The 24,633-nt window shown below is 41.0% G+C and overlaps 1 protein-coding gene across 1 annotated transcript; it reads left to right on the plus strand.

The window, feature by feature from the left end:
- Positions 1–1,092: 1,092 nt before the first annotated feature.
- LOC146561473 (rho-related GTP-binding protein RhoQ) lies at positions 1,093–24,190 on the plus strand. The gene is made up of 5 exons (XM_085297590.1): positions 1,093–1,671; positions 1,967–2,025; positions 15,237–15,401; positions 18,566–18,661; positions 21,107–24,190. Exons 1-5 carry the CDS (start codon positions 1,530–1,532, stop codon positions 21,266–21,268), a joined length of 624 nt encoding a protein of 207 aa, XP_085153716.1. The 5' UTR covers positions 1,093–1,529; the 3' UTR covers positions 21,269–24,190.
- Positions 24,191–24,633: the final 443 nt, after the last annotated feature.

The raw sequence follows: 24,633 nt of genomic DNA on the forward strand, positions 1-24,633 counted from the left end.
GAACATGGACTGCAACAGCGCTATCAAATGTGTGGTCTAAGCGAGACGAGCTCTTCAAAACAAACTTGTCTCTTGTTGCACCAAACTTTTAAGATTAAGAAGTCTTTAGCTGACTTTGGGATTCCCCTTAGCTTTCTCCAGGTCTTGACTCTTTAAATGCCCACAAAGCAGAGACAAAGATTTGGAGAGAGAAGAAAATAGGCTGCACATGTGCCTGCTCACTCCTTTTCACTTCAAAAAGAGTCGCTCCTTATTAAGATGGCTAGGGGTGCACTAATTCAAGGAGACAGCCCACACCTGGCCAACTGCATTGCAGAGGTCAAATCTGTGTGCCTCCTTCACTTCTTTCATAAACACATGCCTCCTCCTGTGGCGTCTCCATCTGCAGCTCCCCGGTCCCATCTCACATATCGCATATTCCATCCATCCCACACACACACACACACACACACACACACACACACACACACACACACAAACACACACACACACACACACACACACACACACACACACACACAGCAGGACAGTAAGGATGGATCGTCTATTCATCCTCGCAGCCACAAAGTCATGTGAAAAGCAAACAGAGAGAGAGGGAGACGCCTAAATTTAGAGGCTGAATGTTGACTTAGACTTAGGTTACACCATTTCCAAACCGACAGACTGGGTATATTCTTTCATTTTATTAACAAGTGTTCAGTGACACATGCATGTCTGGCCAACATATATCACTACTGTCTTTATTTAAAGATTTATTGATACTTTAAAGGAGGTTTAATGTAAAATTCTTTCCATGGACATCCTACTGTGAAGCTTATAAGCCAATAAACTTTGTACCAGCCTTGGATTGAGAACGATTCAGATGGTGTGTGTGTGGAAACTAATGGTAAGTTTATCTCAAAAACAGGATATTGTTTTATTTCCTGTGACACCCCCTAACAGAAATCTAATGTTTGCACACGGGATCCTTCTAAAGAAGCGTAAATAGTGTAATTACTCTGTGATCCAGGCATTCACAGCAGGCGGACTGTACTTTATCCGGAGCCCCTTGGTTTTAAACCCAAGCCCCGCCTCTTCAGTAGGCTAAGCGCACCCACCTTATCCACCAGCGGCACAGTGCGCCAGGGAGCAAGAGCGCAGGCTGCACCGTGGAGCGGGCATGGTAGACATGCAGTACCGGCAGACCGCTTCTCCCAGAAAACGCTTCCGATATTGGGTTTAAGGAGACAGCTTATTTGAAAGCCGGCTTGGGCCGAGGGGATCTTATTCTTTCTGACAGTCGTACAAAAAATACAATTAAAAAAAGGAACTCATTGACATTTGGAAGAACCTGATGGGTAGTGGGGAGGAGGGGAGAACGATGCAGTTCCAGCCCGACTCGGTGAGCCGCGCAGTCCGCCTCCGACGCTGGTGATGCCCGCCGTGCGGGGATCACCGCCCAGCAGCAGCAGCAAGAGGAGGAACAGAAGGAGGAGGTCAGGATAACAAGGGCGTCAGGGGCCGATGATGTCGTTGGGAAGGTCGGGATCATGGCAAACGGAACCGGTACTATCATGTTAAAATGCGTCGTGGTCGGAGACGGTGCGGTGGGTAAAACGTGTCTGCTGATGAGCTATGCCAATGACGCCTTTCCAGAGGAGTATGTACCCACGGTCTTTGATCATTATGCAGGTAGGAACACAGTTCTGCTGTTCGCCTTTATTATCTCATAATAGCGTGACATGCTGAGCTGCTGCCGCTCTGTGCTCACTGATAATTGGCCACATGCGAATCTAAGAGAAGAGAGATTTTAGAGACCCCCACCCCACCACTCTTCCTCCAACTGCATTGCATCTGTTGCTATAATCAAAACCACTTGTTTGTCGTCTTCATAGCACAGAGGGGCTGGGACCCCCCCACCCACCAGCACTCCCCACCCTCACCCCTTGGTTCCTCCTCTAAACTGCTCTTTGTCATTTCCTTACAGTGAGCGTCAACGTCGGGGGAAAGCAGTACTTGTTGGGACTGTATGACACAGCTGGTCAGGTAAAGTTTATTTTTTCCTCTGGCTCTGTGCCAAGCACGTCAAGGACACGCACACATGCACACATGCACACACGCTCCAGCTCTATCTCGGTCTCTCCATGTGCTCCTGGGACCAATAACTATCCAACAGTGCCTTGGAAACACCCACAGGCTTCATATTCAGGCCAGGCACTAAGCTGCAACAGGTGATGGGTTTCGCACATGGCTTTAACTGCCTGAGTGTGCTGTGGCGTGGACAGTGATGGCAGTGAAGGGGTTTCAATAGTTCTATTATGTGGAGAACAGGGCTCCTATGTCCAGTAGTGATGTCACAGGTTTGTTAATAGGGCTGCTTAATGCATGGGCCTTTTCTTTACAATGTGCCATTCAGTGGGCAAGAGTTACAACTGTAATACACACACACACACACACACACACAAAATATTGTGTCCCCTCAGCAGAAGAGCCAGTGTACACACAGATGGAGGAAGCTACTTGAAACACACAGCACACAGAAGCTCACCGAGGTGTGCGTATAGGAAAGACCCTGAATTATTTGTTTTTAGTGTAAAAGTTGTCATTTGGTTTTTATGGCGGTTTTGGTTTGATGTGAATAGCTAAGCAACAGCAGCTAAAGAGGAAGCAGTTAGCACATCAACTCTTTACATGTTAGTTATGTCAAAATTTGGTGCTTCAATCTTTGAGATTTCACACTATGACTGTATGCAAAGTCTTCATCAGTGTTTTTCATTATTGATTATAGGAGATGGTTATCAGCAAATTAGCTGAAAATGAAAACCAAGAACTAAAAAAGAATTGTATTCAAACACAATCTGTAGAAACATTTGCAGGTTGGATGCCTGTTTGACATATACTGACAGTGTAGTTTGGAGACTACATGAACCTGTGTGCCAGTGAAGCTACTTGTATCCAGGTGTCCCAGTAAAGGTGATGGGAGGTGTTGGGTTTAACTTTCGCAGGATGTCGTTGAAGCATTATGTTAGGAAAGAAGCTGAAAAAGGCTCCAAAAAGAATTTCTAAAGGCCACATTGGCAGGTACTACCAACCTCAAACTAAGCAAAAATTGTGCCTTTGAAACTAAAATAATATTTGTTATTCACTGGGAACTAGGGCTGTGCGATATGACCAAAATCTCATATCCCGATATAAAGCCTCTATCGTCCGATAACGATATAAATCACAAAAAAAATAATAATTTTCTGTAAATTCTGTGAATCTCGGGTAGGTGAAGTGTTTCCAGTTGGGCGTCGTGTACCTGGAGTCGAGTGTTTTAACAGATGTATGAAACTACACATTTTTAGACATAGGTTGTAACGGCCGCCGTTTTCTTTGTGAGTATTTATTACACGGCGTGCTGCGGGGAAAAGCCTGTTCTAACGTTTGAGTCTAAGGTTGATTTTTTTAGCACCTGACGGCTCTTTTTTTTTTTGCTTCTCATCCGTCAATACTCTGCATACTTTTTCACGTGATTCCGTTTATTTTGAAAAGTCTCAACAGAATCTTGAGGTTTATTGTGAAAGGTTTATGTGGAAAATAAACTAGCGGACATGCGATGGTTTTACCGTCGTTGTTGCTAAAGACAACCAATAAAAACAGGCGCTTGTCCGTCAGTAGTGTGGTTTCTATTAAATATAAGAGAAAGAGAGAACTTTAAGAAATTAATATAGCCACTACAGTGACCATCAAAACCATGAACAAACAGTTTATTTTGCGACACCACAAAACAAACGATAGCGTAAAATGAAACATAGATGTTTTTATATCGTCATCCGATATATATCGTTATATCGAACAGCCCTACTGGGAATGATTAGACCGTTTCCAAAAGACTAATCAACACCTAATCAACCATTTTTAACTGCTAAACGACTTATCATTTGCTGGCTTTACATGGAAGTTTGCAGTGGACCTTTATTTTTTTAAGTCGTTTCACAGTGAACTTTGACTGTTTGTTCTAACAGATCGCCATTTACATTTTCGATGGTAACTTGCAGGCTCTACCTGAGCAGATTTAGGCGGCCCATCTACCTGCAGAGAGCATCTCTTGTCAAATGGGGGCAGTCAAAAAATATGTCGTACAGCCGCTCTGTGGGCTACTCTTGTGCTTTTGTCGGTCCATGAGTCAGCCACGGAAAAGAGCAAAGTTACAAACAGACAAAGAGCTGACGTCAAGCTGAGTGTTTAAAAACAACACTGTCACTGTCTGCGCTTTTCCTGCTGCTTCTGTTCCTGACGAACTCCGCCGCTCCGTCTCTTTTCCGGCCCACTTGTCGGCCGGTCTGCATTTGCTTGACGCGCAGCATCATCCACACCGCGTACTGTGCAGTTGGGTTTTTGGAAGAACTCACAGGAGCACATTTGTGGTGGTTGAAATTCCAAAAAATATCTCCTCAGGTGGGCACAGACACAGTAGCTTAAACTTAAGCCTAGTTTAGTTGCGCAGTGCCTCACCTTTGGTAACATGTTCTTCTATGTTTATTGTTCAGTGACGTTAGTGGTCCACTGATCCAACTTTTCCACCTCCGATTCGGTACAGATACCTTGCTTTAGCGTATCTTCTGATACACTGTTACATTAATAAGCATTTGATGATCTCTGCACCTTTAATAATGAGATTTGACACTTAAGTATATATGGTTCATTATGGTTTGATGACCGTTAGTGTGGGTTCTGGAATATTCCAAGTAAATAATTATGTAGGCATTTATTGAACTGGTAAGAAAATAAAGCACAATAGGCTCAAAATACAACAAAGAAAAAAAAAATATCAACGTTATTCACCTTGATTAAATTGCACAAGGATTAGGCTTTAACCTCCTAGGACCTGGCATTTTGGGTTATTTAGACCAAAATACTCAAGTTTGCTCTACAAGGGCCTGATATCCACTTACGAGGACATTATACTGCTACTGTTCTATCGACATTTTAAATGAATATCCTCATATGTGGCTCTCATTTTTCTCAGAAACAAAAATTAGGTAAAAAAAAATCTGGTAATTCTTTGTTTTTACATTCATCGTCTCCCAATCAGCCCAAATATCAATGGAAGAGTTCGGGTCTTAGGAGGTTAATGAAGTTGATGACCAAGTGTTGTTTTATCCCAAGTGCAGTAAAACCTTCCAAATAAGCGTTTCACAAACTGTGACGACAGTGTGAGTGAGCAAGTGATGTTATCGTCATCTCTGTTTGTTTTTCTTTTGTTTTTTTTTAGTTGTGCCAACTAACATGACCGAGGCTACTTTGGATGTGCAGTAAACGTGTGCATGGTGGTGGGAGCATCGTGGTTTAGGCTTTCTTTGCTACCTCAGTCTGGATGCTTCACAGCCATTTTGAGAAAAAGGATTTCATAATTGTGCCATCAAATTTTAAAGAACAGTGTCAGGGTAGCACTTCATGGCCTGAATCTTTGGAGAGGTTTGGTGAAAACACGAGTAAATCATCAAGCACAAAAAAACAAGGAAATTAATGATTTTAGGAATTACAGAGTCAGTTTTATCACATTACCTAATTAGGATGCCGTGGCATGACCTAGGGAGAGCTGTCCAGTCAAGACATCTAAGCAGTACTGATGAACTCGAAACTGTTTGTTAGCTCTAAAATTCCCCCATCATTGTGAAAGTCTTATTAGCAGCAACAGGAAATGTCTGATCGAGGTTCTCCAAATCGCTAAATTCATGAGATCACTTTCTTTTTCTATAGTCTGCTGTTTGGACAGTGTTATTAGCTTAGTCAGATCATGTTTGTGACTCAGATGACAATCAGGCCACATATTATGTGTAATGCGCTCAGAAATCCCAATAATTTCAAATGGCAAAAGCTCTGAATGGGCCTCTCTTGTATCATTTCACGATTTTCAGGCGTTTCTATGGCTAAAGCAAAGGACTAAAGGCACCCTGTAGATTTTTAAACCTCCAGTAGTGATTTAAAGCAAGAGTTTAGTGTGTGTAACAGATTTTTATTTTGTGCATGTACAAGAACCAGAAAAGCATGTGGACAGCTGCATAGACCTTCCTGTGTAGGGTATGTCTCTTTCCTGCTCATTAACAGTTGGCAGCTCAGAATAACCTAGCAATAGTTCAACAGCTGAGCAGTAGAAGAAGAAGGCATGCTTACTGTATATTGCACAACTCATAATACTCAAACACTGGCTGTGCAAATGAGGAGGAAGGAAATGGATTCAGCACTTTTTTTTAGACACGAGACTAACACACAGTGTGCTTTGGTGAGAAAAACTGAATGCACTCAACTATGATTTTCTTGCGTTAAGGCCTTCTGGTCTAACTTCAGCTGCACTGCAGGACAGCGAACAGTCAGTCGCCCATGATTAACCTCCTCATACTTACAGCAACCTAAAACTACACTCTTGCCAGAAGCTGAGTAGTTATTAACACTTTCCTCGTGACCTGTTCTGATGTGATCCATGCAGCAGAGAGACAAATGCAAAGCTCAGAAAGGTCAGCTTTGGCATATTTAGCTGGTTTCCTTCACAAACCCTGATTTACACACAAATCTGTGAGTGGGAAAAGATCGCAGACAGCCTGCATTTTTCTTCCCTGTCTTAAACAGCTACCTGTGGCTGCGCTATAATTTTCCCCCAAGAAAACAGATGGTAGAAGTGTTACTACTCACTTGTGAAAAGAGGAACACAACCTTTTGTCTATTCTGGCGTGTTTGATAGGCTGTGTGTGTGTGTGTGTGTGTGTGTCAGAGGAGGGTTTGTTTTCAGCTGATTCAGAGTGTCTCTGAAATGGAGAAGTTCTCCCAGATGTCTGCTGTGGGCGCCGCCGGCCTCCCAGAGTAGAGTTACTGCTCTCGAAAATGTGGCCCCTCACGTTTCTCCCGTGCCTCCGCCCCCGACTCGGCTGACCTCTTTATGTGGAGCAGAAGGCCAGCTGGTAATGTTTATAGCTTCAGCGTCTGATCAAAGACTCGATGCCCCCAAAGAGAGGAAAGGGGGAGGAAAATAGTGTGTGTGAGACAGAAAGAGGAAGAGAGAGAGACAGATGCGGGAGGCTAATCAAGTGTGTGTGTGTGTGTGTGTGTGTGTGTGTGGGGGGGGTGTGAAATAGCTTTGGTTAAATTCAGACGCCTCTGTTTCGTTTTCCTTTCCATTTCTCTCCTGTTGATGTAAAACTCGCCCTTCATTACGTCCACCTCTGTCCTGCGCTACACGTGTTCATTTGGCTTCGATCTCCCTGCAATATTTATATTCCTGGCGTAGGCTGGAGCTCCCATAATGCTTCGCTAATTCCCAACGCCTATCAGCAACCTTACGTACGCATTGGGGTCGCGACTCTGTGCTGTCACGTTGGTGTCACATGTCACTCAGTGCCACATAATCACAGCTCGGCTCTGAACCCAGTGCCGCTGCGCCGCATCTGTTGTTGCTATTGCTTCCCTGCCAGTTATTGTCTGCGTCTCTACTCCAAGCACCGCCTTTTGAATTATTCCATATGGAAGGTCTGTGAAGTCTAATTTGCTGCAATGTGGCGAGGGAGCAGAGGGGAAAGTCTTTACTTATTCATTCATTCATTCATTCATTCATTCAGTCATTCTGCTGCTGCTGCACTCAAGAAAATCTAGCACCACTGGCGAGGAGGAGCAGGAGGAAACAGGAAGTGGATGCTAAGTGCACTAGAGCCAATGGAAACGACACTTAAGGACAGGAGCTCAGGAGCTGCGACCCCGAGGGATCCGTGTCTTACTACGCTATTAACTTCCACTTTGTAGTTGGATTGTTGCTGATTTGCTCAGCATGTCAGATGCACTTCCTATGATCACTTTCACATTTCCTGTCCAGGCTTTGGGTACAGTCTGATGAGTCTTTTTTGACTCAGCAACCCAAGGTGGCCTAGTGACCCAATAGGGGTGAAAGGATGACAGGTGGGGACGCGAGTGGGGTTTGGAAGAGGGGGAAACTGGTTTTACTCAGCCATGAGCCGGTCACCAGTCAGCTGCTCCAACACAGAGAAACAGGAGTGCTGTGGGCACGCCTCAGAAAGAGATTTTACACTTCAGAACAACTCTAGTGCTATTCTCTTGAATGGAGTCAACTAATTTGCACATTGCCTGACGATTATTAGTGATTAATCAGTCAGTTTGCAACTAATGGATTCTCCTTTTAATAAAGTATCAGAATAGTGAAAAAAGCTCATCACACTTTATAAAAATCTAAGGCTAAATACTGAAATGCTAGACTAGAGCTCGACCGATACAGGATTTTTAAAAGTGCTCTCTAGTGGAAAACCAGATCCAAAATTAACACGTGATTGAAAGGTGTTTGTTCCATTGCTTTACTTTAGAATTCGTTACATTTAGTTCTAAATGCTGCTGGTAACGTAAACTTGCTTTATTAATATTTACTTTGTTTGCACTGTGGCTCAGAAAGTGTTCCTCGATGATGAACGCGACCGCACGTTCAGGACTTCTTAGCTCTGTCCTGTCTTGTTTCAAATGTCACATCATATGAGGTTGACATAGTTGGAATTTTTGAACCAATGACAATAAAGGTCTCAAAGCCTTTTTAGGGTTTTTTTTTTCTGCTTTTATTGGGATAGTGCAGTGGAGAGAAGACAGGAAGGCTGGGAGATCAGGGGGAAGGCATACAGTAAGTCCCAGCAGGCCTCAGGGTCTGCAACAGCCTTTCAGTTTATGGGTTGCTTGCTTTACCCAGTGAGCTGTACCAGTGCCCAGAGGTCTTGAATCTTGAAAAAGAAAGTCTTTGTTGACCTTTTGGAAAAATTAGCAGGAGTTGGCTCATTATATCACTTGGCTATGCTGTTGAGACCGGTGCATGAAAGGGTGTTGATAAATGAAAAAAACACTGGATATTCTCTGTGGCTTTGAAACTTGTGCTTGGACTTTGATTGAAATACCAGACTACAGCTTCTGACTTAGCAAAGGGTGTGTAATGCATTTTTCTGCCATTTGGATTGGCCTTTGAAGTCAGCACCAGGATTTACATTTTGAAATGATTTAACTCTCTTCTTGTCTTTGTGAAATCTGCCATGATGTGCAGCACAGCTGGCACCCATCTGGCTTGTAGCTTACAATGCCAAGACAGCTTGTGTATTTACAACACAGGCATGTGCCCTCTCTGAAAACAACATGAAAGACGCATAGGACTGATTCCCAGCATGTACATAGTGTTGTGATCCCAATACGCCAGCTTCTCTGGAGGCCTGCTGTGAGTGAATAGGTGATGATTTTCAAGTCTAGAATGAAAACATCTGTCGGTTTTCTTCTGCTCATCCAGTTCAGGGATGGATGTGGGGATTAAGGATCCTGTCCTTGTTGTCATAGGGCAAGTGGTGTGGTTCACCTAGGACAGGTCACCAGGCTAACACCTGGACACAGGCACAGTTAATCTGACATGCATGTCTTTGGACTGTGGAAGGAAACTGGAGTACCCCGAGGCAGACACAGGAAGATGATGCAGAAAGGCCCATGCAAACCAGAGGGTTTGAATCTTCCTGATGTGGTTTGACAGTGTTAACCACTGCACCACAAAGCTGCTTATAGTGAATATCTGAAAATGCAAAATGGAACACCAAACACCTAACCAGTGACCACATATTTGGGTAGGTGTCTGGTGTAATTATGGGTCCCAGTCAAAATAACATGAAAAACAACTTTGCAGTTAGTGGTAATATGGATGGAGTCAGTTATTTTCGCGTATACAGGCACTGGCACAGTGTTTAGTGTAGGAATCCACTGTTAGGGGGGGAAGAGAATAAAGATATAATGCACCAATGCAAACCAGTTCAGTGCTATTAAGAAGTTGGATATGGTTATTGTCCGTGAGAGGGGGGCAGAGAGGGGAGGGGGCAGAATTCAGGAGCCTCACAGCCTGTGGATACAGGCTGTTGGCCAGTCTGGATGTTCTGGCCTGTATAGACCTGTACCTTCTCCCTGAGGGCAGCAGGTGGAAAAGGTGGCGCGCAGGGTGATGTTGGTCCCGCAGGATACTGTGCACCCTCCTCAGACAGCGAGTGGGGAAGATATTACTGATCTCTGGCAGACTTGTTCCAATAATTCTGCCAGCTTCTTTCACCACCCGCTGGAGTGCTTGCTGGTCAGCCTTGGTGCAGCTGGGGAACCACACTAGAAATCCATGCGTCAGAACGCTGCTGATGGCACAGTTGTAGAAGTTCAACATCAGAGGTCTGGGAATGTGTGCGCTCCGCAGTCTCCTCAGGTAGTAGAGGCGCTGTTCGGCCTTCCGTGCAACTAAGGTGATATGGTTGCCCCAGGACAGGTCCTCGGTCAAAGAACAATTTCATTGTTCTTTGACAATGACAATAAATAAAATAAATACTAAATACTAAATCATACAAACTGTTTTTACTAGCTGAGTAATGCTAAGATGAGTAAACTCATATTTATAGAGAAAGTCATTGGTTTTCCCTTTGGTTCCTTCTCCAAATTTGTTCATTCATTTGAGTGAGTAAGTGCTTGGATTAGTGGATTATCCCTTAAGGCCATAACCAAAATGCTCCATTATCAAAACACACTGCATCCTGTGGTAAAGAATTGATATACATTTGGACTGTCAGTTTTATATATTAGTGTTAATAAAAGCTTTGTTCTTTCTTTCTTTGTTGTCTATTTACTGCTGTCATTAACATCTATAAATAGAAACGCTGAACAGCCAACTTTTTGAATGAACTATGGCAGGATGCTCTCACTGTACAGGCATGAATGGACAGAGTGCATTAGAGCTTCAGTCCGTGATTAATGATCATTAATCGCCATTAGTGGGAGTAGGAAAAAGGCACCACCCCCTCCCTTTTTTTTTTTTTGTTGCTGTTTTTTTTTACTCCCGAGGTGAAATAAAGTATTTTGAAATGTGCAGCTTGGCAGATCGGAGTCGGAACTTTGTGATCAGAAGCGTCTCTGCCTGGGCTTGCTTTCCCACCCGGCAGCCATGTTAGAGCGAGCGTCTCTGACGCTGTTGATATAGGCGGTTTATAGAGCCCCGAGGAGGCGATGGAAGTAGAAAGGGAGAAAGATAGAAGAGAGAGAGAGTTGTGGAGATGGAGAGGAGGAGGGAATGACTCACTGATATAGCACTCATATGTCACTGAGTCAACAGAGCGCAGTCACACAGCCGAGCGCTCACAGTGGCTCATTGAAGGCGCTGAGTCTGGCCCTGATGGAAGTGTATGGGCATGTATAGACAGACGCTGATAGAGTTTAATGTACACATGCACAAGCTGCTCCTGTTCCCCTTTTTTTCCCCCTCCATCATTCCTTTCCCGCTGATCATAATATTTACGGTACACTCCCGGCTAACTTGGACAGATCGTTGTGCAGCGTGTCTGCGATGCGCTCATGAACTGCTGGACTGAACTAATAAAAATGTGGGACATATTTTTAATGGAAACTTTTATCCAGAGCACCTTCACGGCAGCGATGGTGTAAACAGTTCTGTTCATTAAATCCGGGATTGAGCGCTGGAGACGTGTTGGACGATACACTGTGAAGACTCTGAATGGCTGCTGTGTTTGCCGTGCGCTGAGGAAACTGTACAGAGATGGGTATCAAACAAGCTTCGGGCCTGTTTACAGTAAACTGCTGAGCGGCTTCCACTGCGTCTGCAGCTTGTGGGGAAATCGGATTCATTTGTGCAGGCAAAGGTTACAAACACACAGGAATAAGTACATGTGACACACGAGGTGTATATATGGGACCAGACGAGAGCTGCTGGATGATGCGAATGCAAATATTATTTTTGCTGTCCCAAAGGAAATAAATAATCTAAATGGACATAGTGTAGGATCTGATGGAGGTGGACAATGTCCCCAGCACCACCACCAAAAGTAAAAATGTGAATTTCAACCAGATATCTAGATCATATTTAGATGCTATTACAGAAATGCAGGTGCCTATGCCTCTGTGAACAGAACATCCACAGCCGACAGAGTATCAAAAATCTGTTTATGCCATTAAAAATTAAACAAAAAGGCATCTTTTTCTCGACGTCTCTTCACTAACCTGATAAGATGCTTTCAGTTTTTAATCAATATTATCTGGCAAAGTCACCTTCAACATTTTTCAGTGTCTTTGCTGGGCGGGTAGAATTTGCTTCTCTCTTGTATTACTTTGAAGCAATCGTATTGATAATCAAGCGCCTGATCAACGGACTCCTCGCCGTTAATGCAGTTGCACTTCAAACAGTTGCCTTGCCCGTTAAATACGTGTATTTAAAAGACTAATTCAAAGTGCTTTAATTCTGCAACCCTCTACGGGTAATAATCGAAACACGTACTGTTAGAAAGAGCGGATTCGTGAGTTTGACGTGGTTGAAAGTTGGTAGCAGTGACCCCAGACGTGCTCGCCAAGGTATGAGACGAGTCTGGAGGGGGGACACTTGTGAACATCCTATGTTTTGTATGTAAAACATTATATTAAGTCATGTATTTTAAAACATTTGGCAAATTTCTCTTTCCATCACTTTTAAAGAAATAACCCTTTTAAAATCAGATGTGACCTCGAAGGCTGTAAGAGCAAGTTAATGTCACTATCAGCTCATCCAGGATGCACTAAATATTCATCGCAGCACCCTTACACCAAAACAGTCTATGGATGTGCCATTCTTAACAAGATCTGAATTGTTACCTGATAACACTGCTCCCGTTAATTCAAATAAAGTCGCTTCTAGGCCCAGAAAAACCAGGTGTAATCTTGGATTACAAGAAGAACCAAAAAATACTTAAAGATCTAAAACAGTCCAATCTACCTGCAAGCTATGAGTTGGTGTGCAGGGAACAACGGGTACTGTTTTAAAGACCAAAGCTGCTCACACCAAACATCAGATTTTTTTCATTGTTTATTACTATTTTTGTATCAAATGAGTCATTATTAATGGATAGGCATGACCTGACAGGTTTATTAAATGTTGGCTAACCCAAAGAATGAAATACCTGACAAGTCATGATCCTTAATCATAATGACGCTGAACATGAAGGTTAAACAATTCAATATTGCCACATCTCAGTGTTGTAGCAGTGCCCAGAATGAGTTCTACACCTTGATATGCACTAAATGTGTGTAGTGCAGGTTAGTAATGCACTTTGAGGTCGATGTTCTCAGAGTATTTTTTAAATCCGGTCAAAACTGAGGCAGCAGACACAGGAATATCCCGATGTCATTTCTTATTTTAGGTAAAGCTTATGAAACACTGATAATACAGCTCACCGGCATTTTCTCATTAGTTGCTCAGTATGATGGTTTTTCCTTCTTACTTGTGAAATAACATGTCTGTTGGAGACGGTTTATTCTTAGATAATCCTGGTAATAGGCTTTAAATTTATTTTTGTCAACCACTGGAAATATCGCTCTAAAGTTAAGAAATTATATACCTGGACTTCATGTGTAACATGCTATAGCTGACAGTGTGCAAATAATTGCAAAATCTGACAGCTGAGAAACTTTCCATCAGATCATTTTAGTCATGCTCGTGTTTCACCTTTGCCTAAACTGTATAACATGTGTCGTGCACAAGGTTTAAAGATTATTCTTATTAATTTTGCTCTCAGGTTTGCTACAAGCACCGGATAGTTTGCACTCAAAATGGTTTTATCGGGTGCGGAGGTTCAGCTAGTGTCAGGTAAGATGACACAGGAAATGTACTTAACTTATTGTGCTGTCAAAACACTCAACCAGCCAGTGTAACAAAACTCAACTCCCCCGAGCACTCTGAGGCAATTTTTTACGCATGAAATAAGGACATCTTGAAAATCAGGTCGGAGTGTTTACCACATTTATAGATGTCTTTTTTTCAGATGTGGCACACAGCAAGAAGCGCTCTGCTTTAATGTTTTGTCACTACTGGAAATGTTCTATGTGTTTTGGTTAATGGAGAAGCCTGAATAGAACCTGCGTGAGGCAGCGTGCATGATGCCAGTGGTTAATCTGTTAATCGCACATTGATGCAATCCAAGAATCCCACACGCTTTGTGCTTGGGAAGTCACAGGTGAGCAGCAATCTCCAATCCGATTAGCTTTACGTGTATTTTTATCTGGTATTGCAGAGAAAAGTTCAGGGTTGCGGTACCTGTGTGAACATAGCTTAAGAAAAAAAAGCCTCTAAGAGTTGTTTGAAATCCCTGCATGAGCCCCATCTGTGAAATATCGCACTCATTTGGAAGTAAGAGGATGAAATACTCGTAAAGTATTGAATTATATCCACTTGACCTATTCCAGTGAGGCATTGTTGACTAATGCACAACATGAGCACAGGGCTTGAAGATTTGTATGCTTATTTTATCATCTGCTCCAATTCAATATAAAGTCTGTATATCTTAAATCCATTACCCGGGTGACAAAAAAGGAGGACGCCTCTGCCTGGCTGATGTACTGCTGTTTGAGGAGTTTCCTGTCATTCTGCTCATTTGCAAAGCCATTCCCAGCGGTTTGTAATTGAGTTATAGGCGATTTGGTGATAGCACACTGTGCTGTCTGCTTTGGCAAAGAATTGAACTCGCTGAAGGCATCAAGATGAAAGAGTTTAATTCCAGTGTTTGGTTGTCCTTTTGCAGCATCTTGGTCAGACGTTGTATTCAATCTTCTTGAATTCAGTGTCGCAGACAATAAAAGTGACAGAACTGAGACTGATTCACTCAGTCAAGTTGGTCTGGTTGAGTCATATCTCCTTACGGGAGATTCATTGATTCCCCATGTCTCTAACCAGCGGCAGGAAAAACGTGCCATCAGTAGACGTGAGATAGGTCGTGAATATTTATATGAGCGCAACTCAGACACTATGTCGAAAAGACTTCATCTTTGGCGAGGACAAGGGAGCGCCTGATCTGGCTCACAAAGGGCAGTGTTGCATTGGTGAATTGGTCATTTACACCACACAGATATCGCAGATGGCAGTGTGTCTGGTTCTCAGCATCTTGTGGTGATGCCTTGTGCTCAGCTCGCATTAGAGGACTGCAAATGTGATATAATAACTGATTGTCTGTCAGAAAGGGAACTCTCACATTAACGTCATCTTCTTGGCATTCGTTTCTTGTTTTAACTCGGACCCTAATGCACATAACACGGCTCAGGAGCCACTTTGGCACTGTGTAGCTCTCTGGTCATCATTCTGAGCTCATCTCATAATCCTTTAATAATCGATGAGTAAGAGTTTCTCAGATGTGAGGAACAGGAGTGAATCATATCTTCTGATTGTTAACTGGTGCTGCTCTGTCTTCTCCCAGGAGGACTACGACCGCCTGAGGCCGTTGTCCTACCCGATGACCGATGTCTTCCTCATCTGCTTCTCTGTGGTCAACCCCGCCAGCTTCCAGAATGTGCGTGAAGAATGGGTGCCCGAGTTGCAGGAGTACGCTCCCAGTGTCCCTTACTTGCTCATCGGCACGCAGGTTGGTTCTGGAAACACGTAACAGACGCTTCCCATTCTCAGCTGCTTTGCGCATATGTGGTGGATGTACCTGCATTTGTCATTTCTGACACGCTGGAATGAAATGAGGTTACCAGAGAAGAATACACTGTTGAGCTCATACCTGATGTTTTCAGATAGAGATGAAAAGGAATGAAAAATAAACTCAGTTACTTAGACATATTGAACAAACTTTAATCATTTTCATCCAGTATCAGTCTGATCCTGACTCAGAAAGCTAGACCAAGTACAACAGTGACAACGTGGAAGTCCACTTTATATACATACATGGAGGTGGTGCAACTACACTTTCCTTCACAGCTTTGTTATAGTTTTTTGCTTTATTGGTGACAGTGGTGTCGCTGCCGGTTTCTCGCTCTCATTCTTATTAAGCTTGGCGGAAGACTTATTTTACTGCTCTTATGGTAACATTATGTGCTGTCAACGGCCTGATTAACATTATTTCACTTCACTTGTATCCTGTCAGTTCCACTCTACCCACAATGTATGTGTGAGTGTGTTTGTTTGTTTGTGTGTGTGAGAAGATGCACATACAATCAGGGAAAGGGGCATAAGATCAGTGAAAAAATGCCTGTCGTCATTAATTCACTAATAAATATTATTTAAATTAAAAATTTACTTATTATAAGTAAATTTATATTCCTGGATGTATTTATTTTTTTTAGGTTTTGTTTTTATAAGGTTATGTGAGCAAGTGTAAGTCAAGTCTAATGTTATCTTACATAAAGGAATGATTCTCAGTCGCTAACATAAGGATGATTAGCACAAGCGAGATTACATAATTTTAGCGTTAGCACAAATGCCAATAGCTGCTGTACATTAACAAACATGCTGGTTACTCTAACATGAATATATATAATATGGAATATAAAAACAGTAAAAAAAAAAAAAACCAAACACACAACAAAAAATGAAAAAACTGGGACACAGTTTTGTAAATTTTACCAGAAAGCTTTGTTAGCATGCTAGTTGCATCCTTGCAGTTAGCTACAGTGACAAAGCAATCTCTCCATTCCTCCGTCTGTAGCTGTCAAGTAATCCTCCCGCTGTGCTTCTGTCTCATAATCCGCCTCCTTTGTCTGTGTTTACATTCACACACTGAGCTGCTGTACTTCACATAACCCTCGTGTCTCTTTTCTAAAAGCATCTGATTGACATCTCTGCTGTTGTAATAAGAGCTCAGCTGAGGAGCTGACGTATGAGAAATAAAGGAAAATTTCACATTCAGAAGACAGCAGAACTTTGCTGTGGTATTAAAAGTTGAAGCCATTATTTTATTAACAGGTAGATTTTCATAAAATAAATCAGCACCTAGCATAATCCATCTATCCATTCTGCTCCGCTAAGCAATTTTTTTTTTCACACCAAACACCATAATATCAAACCTATTTCTTTATAAATGACTATAAACAAAATATTGTATTAGATTACACATAAAAAAGACAAATGATGATAACTGATCAACTGGGAAAACATGAAGCACCTTCATCCATGTTAAATGTGATCTTTAATTGCAGCCCTAATATTACTTAGGCAAGGTATCTTTGAGAACGGTGGGAACATGACAAAACATCGCAGCTGCCCATTAAAGAGGACTAAGACACAACTAAGAGTAGGCGCATATCTAAAAGTACAGGTGCTGAAATAGACAGTAGGTGGTAGCATGGAGGAATTAGATATTAGCTGTCTGGCTAATACTGTAGTACTCCACAGCTGACTCTAGATTTATTTGTGTTTCTCTGATTCATGCAGTTATTTAGTTATATGGGGGATAAAAAAGTGGTGTAACCTACCATTTACCAAGAAAGTTGAAAAGTGATAAAGAACAATGTATTTTCTTTTTCTTACACTGTTTTCTTCAACTTAGAAATTAGCCTATTTCAGTATAAACACCATCCAGACTTTGTTTTTTCTGCTTTGCACTGGTGTTGTGATTACATCATGAGTCATGCAGTGTATTAGTTTGGTGATTAACTCATGAAATATATTATCAATGCATAAGGTTGATGTAAAATGTATGTATTAACCCTCTAATTTGCTTACCATCGTGTCATATGTCAATTAACTGTATCCTTCACTCTGATTGGTAGTCGCTTCAATCGTTTGCTTCAAAGTTGAGAGATGTTTAACTTGGGAACCGTGCTTTTTGCAGTGTATTACAAGTTGGAAGTAATGAAGTTGGTAAAGTTGTTGACTGAAACATTAAAGCTTTGGTCTGTAAAACCAAAACACCGAGCTGAAAGATGCTAAAGTGATCAGTAATGCTGAGGGCAGATGTAGATCCGAGTCTGGAAGAGACCATTTTCAAATTCCACAATTATGTTTTTCAGCCACTGTCACTATAAAAGTACTAATTAGTGCAGCTTTAAGCCCAGCCACTCATGTAGTCGGGGAGCTGTGAAGATGAGCCAAAGAACAGAAGAAATTATTTATTAAATAACAGCAAAAATATGGAACGGCCAGTACAAACCTGACCAACGATCTCAGGCTGATTTGTCACATATCGCTTTAGGCGTTTTATGTCCCCGTGTTAAATGTGAGGTTTAAATCTGTTAAAGAAGCAATTAACAGTTTACTGATTCTTATGACACAACATTAATCCAGAGCATTAGCTTATTTCTTAAACCTTAAAAGTCACGGCCAATATCGCGCTTGCTTAAAACTGAGGGCAGTTGATGTTTACTGCGCTGTTATCAGTTCCTGCTATAACTCACTCGCCGCTCCACTGGCTGGATGCTGATATGTGCACGCTGCCGCAAATCTCCCCAATCAAGAAATGGGTTAATGAAGGCCACTTCCTGTTAGCTTTAGCAGTTGGATTCGTTGATTGTAACAGGTTATTACTGAGATATGGACGGGCTGTAGGTGGAGAGCGTTCCAGTGAATAAAAGCAGAGTGAAGAAACTTGTGGTTGTCTGTGAAATTGCTTTGCACAAGAGCAGGAAGTGTGGGCCAACATGGCTGTGTTACAAAATGAGAGCTCGCGCTGTCAGTTACAGCTCATTCCTATGTATAGATGCAATGATGAAATCCCTCTGTGTTACGCAAATATGAGCTATTAATAAAATCTATATCATAACAGCAATACTAATGTTGACTCAGCTAAAAGAAGCGTATCTTTTTCAGATTGATCTCCGTGATGACCCCAAAACCATTGCCAAACTAAATGACATGAAGGAGAAGCCCATTGCCACCGAGCAAGGACAGAAACTGGCAAAGGAGGTTTGTATGCCGAACTAAAGGGAAGCTTCTATTTTCACTTTCGCTGTTGCAGAATTGAGCTGCCCAGTCCAGTTAGATTCCTGTGTGTTGATTTGACCTAGGAATGTCTCTTTAGAAATTCTTGGAATCAAGACCTTTGCGCATTCTTTGAGTTACAATGAATCCGGGAATACATTCCGAACCAACACAGATGTCCAGCAGAGTTCGAGACTCTGCACCATAGATACCAAAGGCGATCTGTGATTAATCACTCCTGTCAGAGCATGAATAAGGCTCAGTCTTTCAAAACATTACTGCCTAGATTCATTTTAAAGTCTATATTCGTGCCGTTTTGGCAATGTAAGATTTCAATGCGATTCTCATCTCATGGAGTCATGAAGTTTTCTGAGGCCTCAAGGAAACTTGGAAGAACATGTCGGGTCAAATTAGACCCCTTTTCCTCAAAGTGAGCAGCATTTTACCTTGGGTATTGTTTCCTATAGTTGCTGTTGTAGGTAACCCATCTTCCATAATCCAACTCAAGATTAGAATTTTTTTTTTTTTAAAGGGTAAATTTCAAATATTTTTAAGAAATAGTTTATCCAGTCATGTGAAAAATAACTATTTCCCATATTTGAAGAAGCAAAAGTGATTCTAATTGAAAAAGTACATAGTAAAAATACATCCTAGTCCAACAATTGATGCAAAACACTTTGAGGGAGTGATAGATTGCAGCTTTTCCTGTATAAATAAAGGTCTATTGCTTGCTTTGCTGTTTGGGATCCCATCATGCCAACATCTAAAGAACATTTTGAGGCCTTCAGAAGCAAAGTCTGTAAGTCTGGTAAATTATTTAAAGGAGCTCCAAACAGTTCAGAAAGAAAAGAAGGAAAAAAATCATCCCATTGTAAGGAAAAGTAGTGTGGATTTCATGACTGGCTGCCCTGTTACATTCAAGTCAGTAACAGATATTTTGATATAAAAACCAGTCTGATGATCTAAAAATTCCATCAGAAGATATAAAGGGAACTCTTGCAGCTCCTTTGTTAACACGTCATGTGCCTTCACAGTTCTACACTGCAGACAGATTTCACCTGGGAGCAGTGCCACTAATGGTATTTGCTGTTCAAAAAGAGCTTTAAAGCAAAGCTACCGTTGGCCGTTGCAGAGTTCAGGCCTTCTAAAATAACCGTGCTCTGGACGGTCAGATCAAAGATAAATTTGTTTGGCCACAGTAAAAACAGGCATTTTTGGTGAAGATCAAAGTCAACATTTTAGAAGAAAAGCTGAAAAATCATGATAGTGAAAATGTTTGAGGTTACTGTGATTCCTTTGGACAGTACAAAGGAGTGACTCGACAAAAGAAATAAAAGTGTTTACAAATCTTTAATTTGGATCCCCAATGAATGCTAACCTCTAAAAAGCTCGTTAGTTAGGCGCTAAAGAGCTGTTTTTGGTCTAGCCGTTTTGCAAAGCAATTTTTTACACAAATCAGGTGTTTGAAGGGCCTTTTTTCATATTGGACATGAAATAATAAATGTTTCTGGCTTTAAAGGGCTAACTTATTTATTCAGTTATGTGAACATTCATCGGGCTGTTTTCTATACTTGAGCGGCCTCCATAAACATTCCTGTACTGGCCTTGCTCACTTGCCATTAGCTTCTAAAGTTACCCACTAATATCAACCATAGCCAAAGCAAATAATATATGATTACACTGCTAGCCTGATACAATTATAGCATTCAGTGTTTCTAGCTAGCAGAGCTGCTGCTGAGCCTCTTCCACTCTTATTACATTTCCTTTTTAATGGATGGGTGTCGTAGCATTGTGGCAGAGGTGATCCAAAAACCCAGACTGGTAAACAGATACTCTTAGACACTTTTATAGCTCTAAAGAAAATATAAATCTTTAAAAAAATGGTGAAAACTGTGCTTCTCTGTTTTCCAGTTACATCCATCTTACAGTTCATACTTTAGGACTGCTTAATATCCAAAGGTACAAAGGTGGCACTTGCATATAAACCATAGAAAAAAGCTGTTAAATAACAAACATGTCAACTTTACCAAGAAGCACGAGAGAAAATGGAGATAAGTTATATGCTACATAGATGTATTTGAGATCAGGAATTTAATTTTCTTCTGATCTTTAAGCCAATCACTTGCCAGATATCTCTATGTCAATGACCGGACCTCCATTTTTTTTCTTGGATGAAGCCCATAAGGGTGAAAAGTTGGCATGTTCGTTGACACTGGCAGACTAAATTGGTAAAGTTCAGATTCATCAACTTTTTCCTGATGTTTTGTGCAAGTGACGTCTTTGTGCCTTTGGGTATTTAACTCTTTGATAGTGCTACAGTTTGGCATATCTACCAATCTACAAGAAAGTGAACATTTTCCAAACTATTTTAATGTCAGTGCCGTTTGAACGTTGCGTTGCTGTGACTGACGATCCCTCTGTTCTCTTTAGATTGGTGCATGTTGCTATGTGGAATGTTCAGCATTGACCCAGAAGGGCCTGAAGACGGTGTTTGACGAGGCCATCATCGCCATCCTGACCCCCAAGAGAAAGAAGGGGTCTCTGAAAAGGAGACTGGGGCCTCGCTGCATTAACTGCTGTCTGATTACGTGATTACATATACTCAGAGATCATTCAGCAATCAACCACAAACCAAACCTGAACTGAGAACAAAAGACTGGCAGAAAAATGCACAGACAGCAGCTGAGACAAAAGAGAGGACTGAAAGGACAAAACGAGAGCCACTTTGGAGCTCTTTGATGGCCATAACTCTTTCTTGCTGTCCAGCACTGGGGTTAGGGTTGCAGTTTACTACCAAAGGAGCACAAAGCCCAAGTCAGTCTCTTCTTTTAAAAGACTTTTGCCTCAGAAGTACATTCTTTTATAACCATTTTTAATCATTTTTCTGTATAGTGTTGTTGTATGCTGTCATGTATGGACAAAAAAACAAAAACAAAAAAACAAAACACAAAATGACATTGAATGACTAATGCTACATTTTAAAGAGCTCATGTCATTTCTGTTTATGGGAGGTAGATTATTGATTAGTATATTTCTAAATACAAGATCAGATGTGCAAGAGAAAAGACCAGAAATAATGAGCTATTGAAAGAGAGGCTGGCTTTAGTGACACTGTGACGGTGTCCAGGATACTTTTCTGGACATAAGGGCCCAGTTCTTTTTGTTTAAAACTTCTTCCAAAAAGATCTTTGGCCCCAAAAAAAGTCTGTCTCCAATTATTTGTCGTTTGAGAACCTGCTAATGAAAAACCACACAAGATTGTGTTGGGACAAACGCAGTTCGGATGTCAGATTTTGGATCTAGGACTGAGTGATCTTAAAGTTTGAAAGTCTTGTTTTTTGCCTTATGGAAAATGGGAAAAAATGTTCTATAGCGTGGCATGCCAAAACATTCGGAAAGTTAAGTTGGGAGTCTGATGTCTTAATCAGAGACTGAGGTTTATTATCCATTTTTGAAATCTATATAATCCAGAGTTTATGAAAAGTCAATCTGTGCAAATAACACTTTATGAGCTTATAAATGTATTTCCTTTATTTTCTGTTATTCTGCAATAATTCTTTAATCGACATTTAAGGAAGTTCTACAAAGAGAAAAGGAGACGAGGGATCTCATTTCAGAAATGAAACTCTGATTCATATCAACGTCCAAAGACTCCAATGCACACGCTTTTATCGAAGTCCGATAGCTGAGATGACCCAATGCTGTACATCTATTGCACAACATGAAGCACAGATGGTGACACTTTGTTTCCTAGCAAAGCCAAGCACATTTCTCTGCTTTCAGAAACTGACCCCATCCCAGAATAGACCGACTGAACCACAGAAGATGCACATTGCTCTATCGGGCACAAGTATGAGCGTAGCACACCATCTTCAGAGTTTATCAAGTCGACAAAAAGTGGTTGGGATGTTTCCTTGAACGTCCCGAATTTCAATTCTTTAGGAAGTGCACAACTGATCCAAACTTCTGAAGTGGTATGAAGGGTTGAAGAACTAGCTGCAACAGCTGTTAGTTAGTAAGCTGTTGCTAATCCTACTTATAAGTTAGGTCGTTACATTTTGGAGATGTGTTCATTACTACATCAAGTTGCACCACAAAAAGTAGTTGCATACAAGGACATTTGTTGTCACTAAATATTTCCACCTAATGGCCTAGTAGCTGCAAAATAATGTAAGATATGTCAGCTAGCTGAAAAGGCTAATGTTAGCTTCATAGCTGACATATTTGACCATATTTCAAAATAATGTTTATTAAGCTATTTATAAGATGAGGAAAATTATCTCTTACACTTTCAAATAATTTCCAAGTTACAAAATGTTATGCCAATAGCATTAAATGTCAAACATATTGTAAATTAGATCAGCATAATCACCGATTGGTGCTTGTTTTAATGTAGCAACTACTTAGCCTTCTGAAACTGTTGTTTTGGGCATTTTTGATAAAGTTATGTGATATTCTTCAGATCGTATCACAACCATTTCAACCCAAATGACTAAAGCCTTTTCAAGCTTAGATGATTTTTTTTTAAATGTTAAATGGTGCAACTTAGTTCGGCAAATCACCAGTTTGAAACTAGCCATTAGCGACTTAGCTAGATATATGAATAGTTGGAACAACCCATGTGCAGGAGACAAAAAGTCTTTCAAAAAGTCTGAATCAAAAAAATAGTGTTTTAGGCAATAAGGTCCTGAAATGAAAGCCAGAAGAGATTTAAGGAATTTTTGACCAGCACCCATGGACTATCCCTGTCATTTAAGCGATCTCGTAAAGAATCTGTCACCTGTGAATTGCATTACAATTTAAATAGAATTGGAGATAATAATTAAACTTTAGGATCTAGAGCAATTACTCCACCCATTCCCCTCCACAAAACAAAGTGTATGCAACAAAGGTCTCCAGCCAATATGTTTATAGGTATGTAACAACTGGAGGTTGGGACTGAACTTTTCTTGCAAGACAGACATAAAAATGCCAGTGCTTCTTGTTTTTATGCATTTGTTATTAGCTTTTTAAAATCTTTAAAAAGAAAAAAAAAAGATTTTAATCAAAGGTGCCAACTTGCTGTTAACTTTCTGTTCAGAGTCAGATACAATGTTTGATTAAAGCTTTAATGTAAAAGGTGCTCCTCCTCTCTGTCCCAGCCTGCGTTGTTGTAACTGTCTTTTTGAGCAGCAGACGACTGCAGGGTGAACAAGCCTTCTATCTACTGGACAGTTTTGCTTGCTTATGTTGTGTGAAGGTCCACCCTCAGGATCCAGGACCTATAAGTGCCACAGCCACCGATGCATTCTCCCGTTGATGCTTCTTTCTTCTCAATAAATGTGTTTACTGTCTTAAAAAGTCAGCTTGGGGATTTAACTTGGAGTGGGCCAGATGTGATGTGGGATGCATTTGTGGAATAAACCTTTGCTATGCTTATGTTCATAACAGGTTAGATAAGAAGGTCAGGAGAAATAGATATTAAAAAACACACACAGCATTAATGCATTAAAGATTTACAGTGCTGTGAAAACATATTTGCCCACTTCCTGATTTCTTATATTTGCATAACTGTCACACTGTCACACATATGAGATCATCAAACAGACTTTAATATTAGAGAAAGGTAACCTGAGTACAAGTTTTACTCTTGTTAAAGTTTTAACTCTTGTTAAATCAGGAGTTATCTCCGATTGATCACATATTTTGTTTGGAAAGTTTAGTCCAGTTTCTCTTAATTAAATTATGTTTTTAAAACTGCAATTGGTATTTATGCTCTTTATATTATATTCAAATAAGTTTGCTGATCTGAAACGTGAAAGCGTGACAAATACACAAAAAAGTTTGCATCTTTTATTTTGAAACTTAAAAAAGGAAATTAATCCGTTTATGTTTAAATCTATTTTTGAGATTATAAGATGAATTGATTTATCTCTTGGGCAGGAGCGCCACTCACTGGGTGCAGTCTATATGTTCCT

Source organism: Mchenga conophoros, linkage group LG13 (genome assembly GCF_057382185.1).
Source record: "Mchenga conophoros isolate Kocher_MC1m ecotype Shallow Benthic linkage group LG13, M_conophoros_male_GT1.1, whole genome shotgun sequence".
NCBI lineage: Eukaryota > Metazoa > Chordata > Actinopteri > Cichliformes > Cichlidae > Mchenga > Mchenga conophoros.

Excerpts from the sequence above, each read along its gene's own strand:
- LOC146561473 (XM_085297590.1), top strand. The coding sequence starts at position 1,530 with ATGGCAAACGGAACCGGTACTATCATGTTAAAATGCGTCGTGGTCGGA. Across the intron at positions 1,672-1,966 it reads GGTCTTTGATCATTATGCAG|TGAGCGTCAACGTCGGGGGA; the intron begins GTAGGAACACAG and ends ATTTCCTTACAG. Across the intron at positions 18,662-21,106 it reads GACAGAAACTGGCAAAGGAG|ATTGGTGCATGTTGCTATGT; the intron begins GTTTGTATGCCG and ends TGTTCTCTTTAG.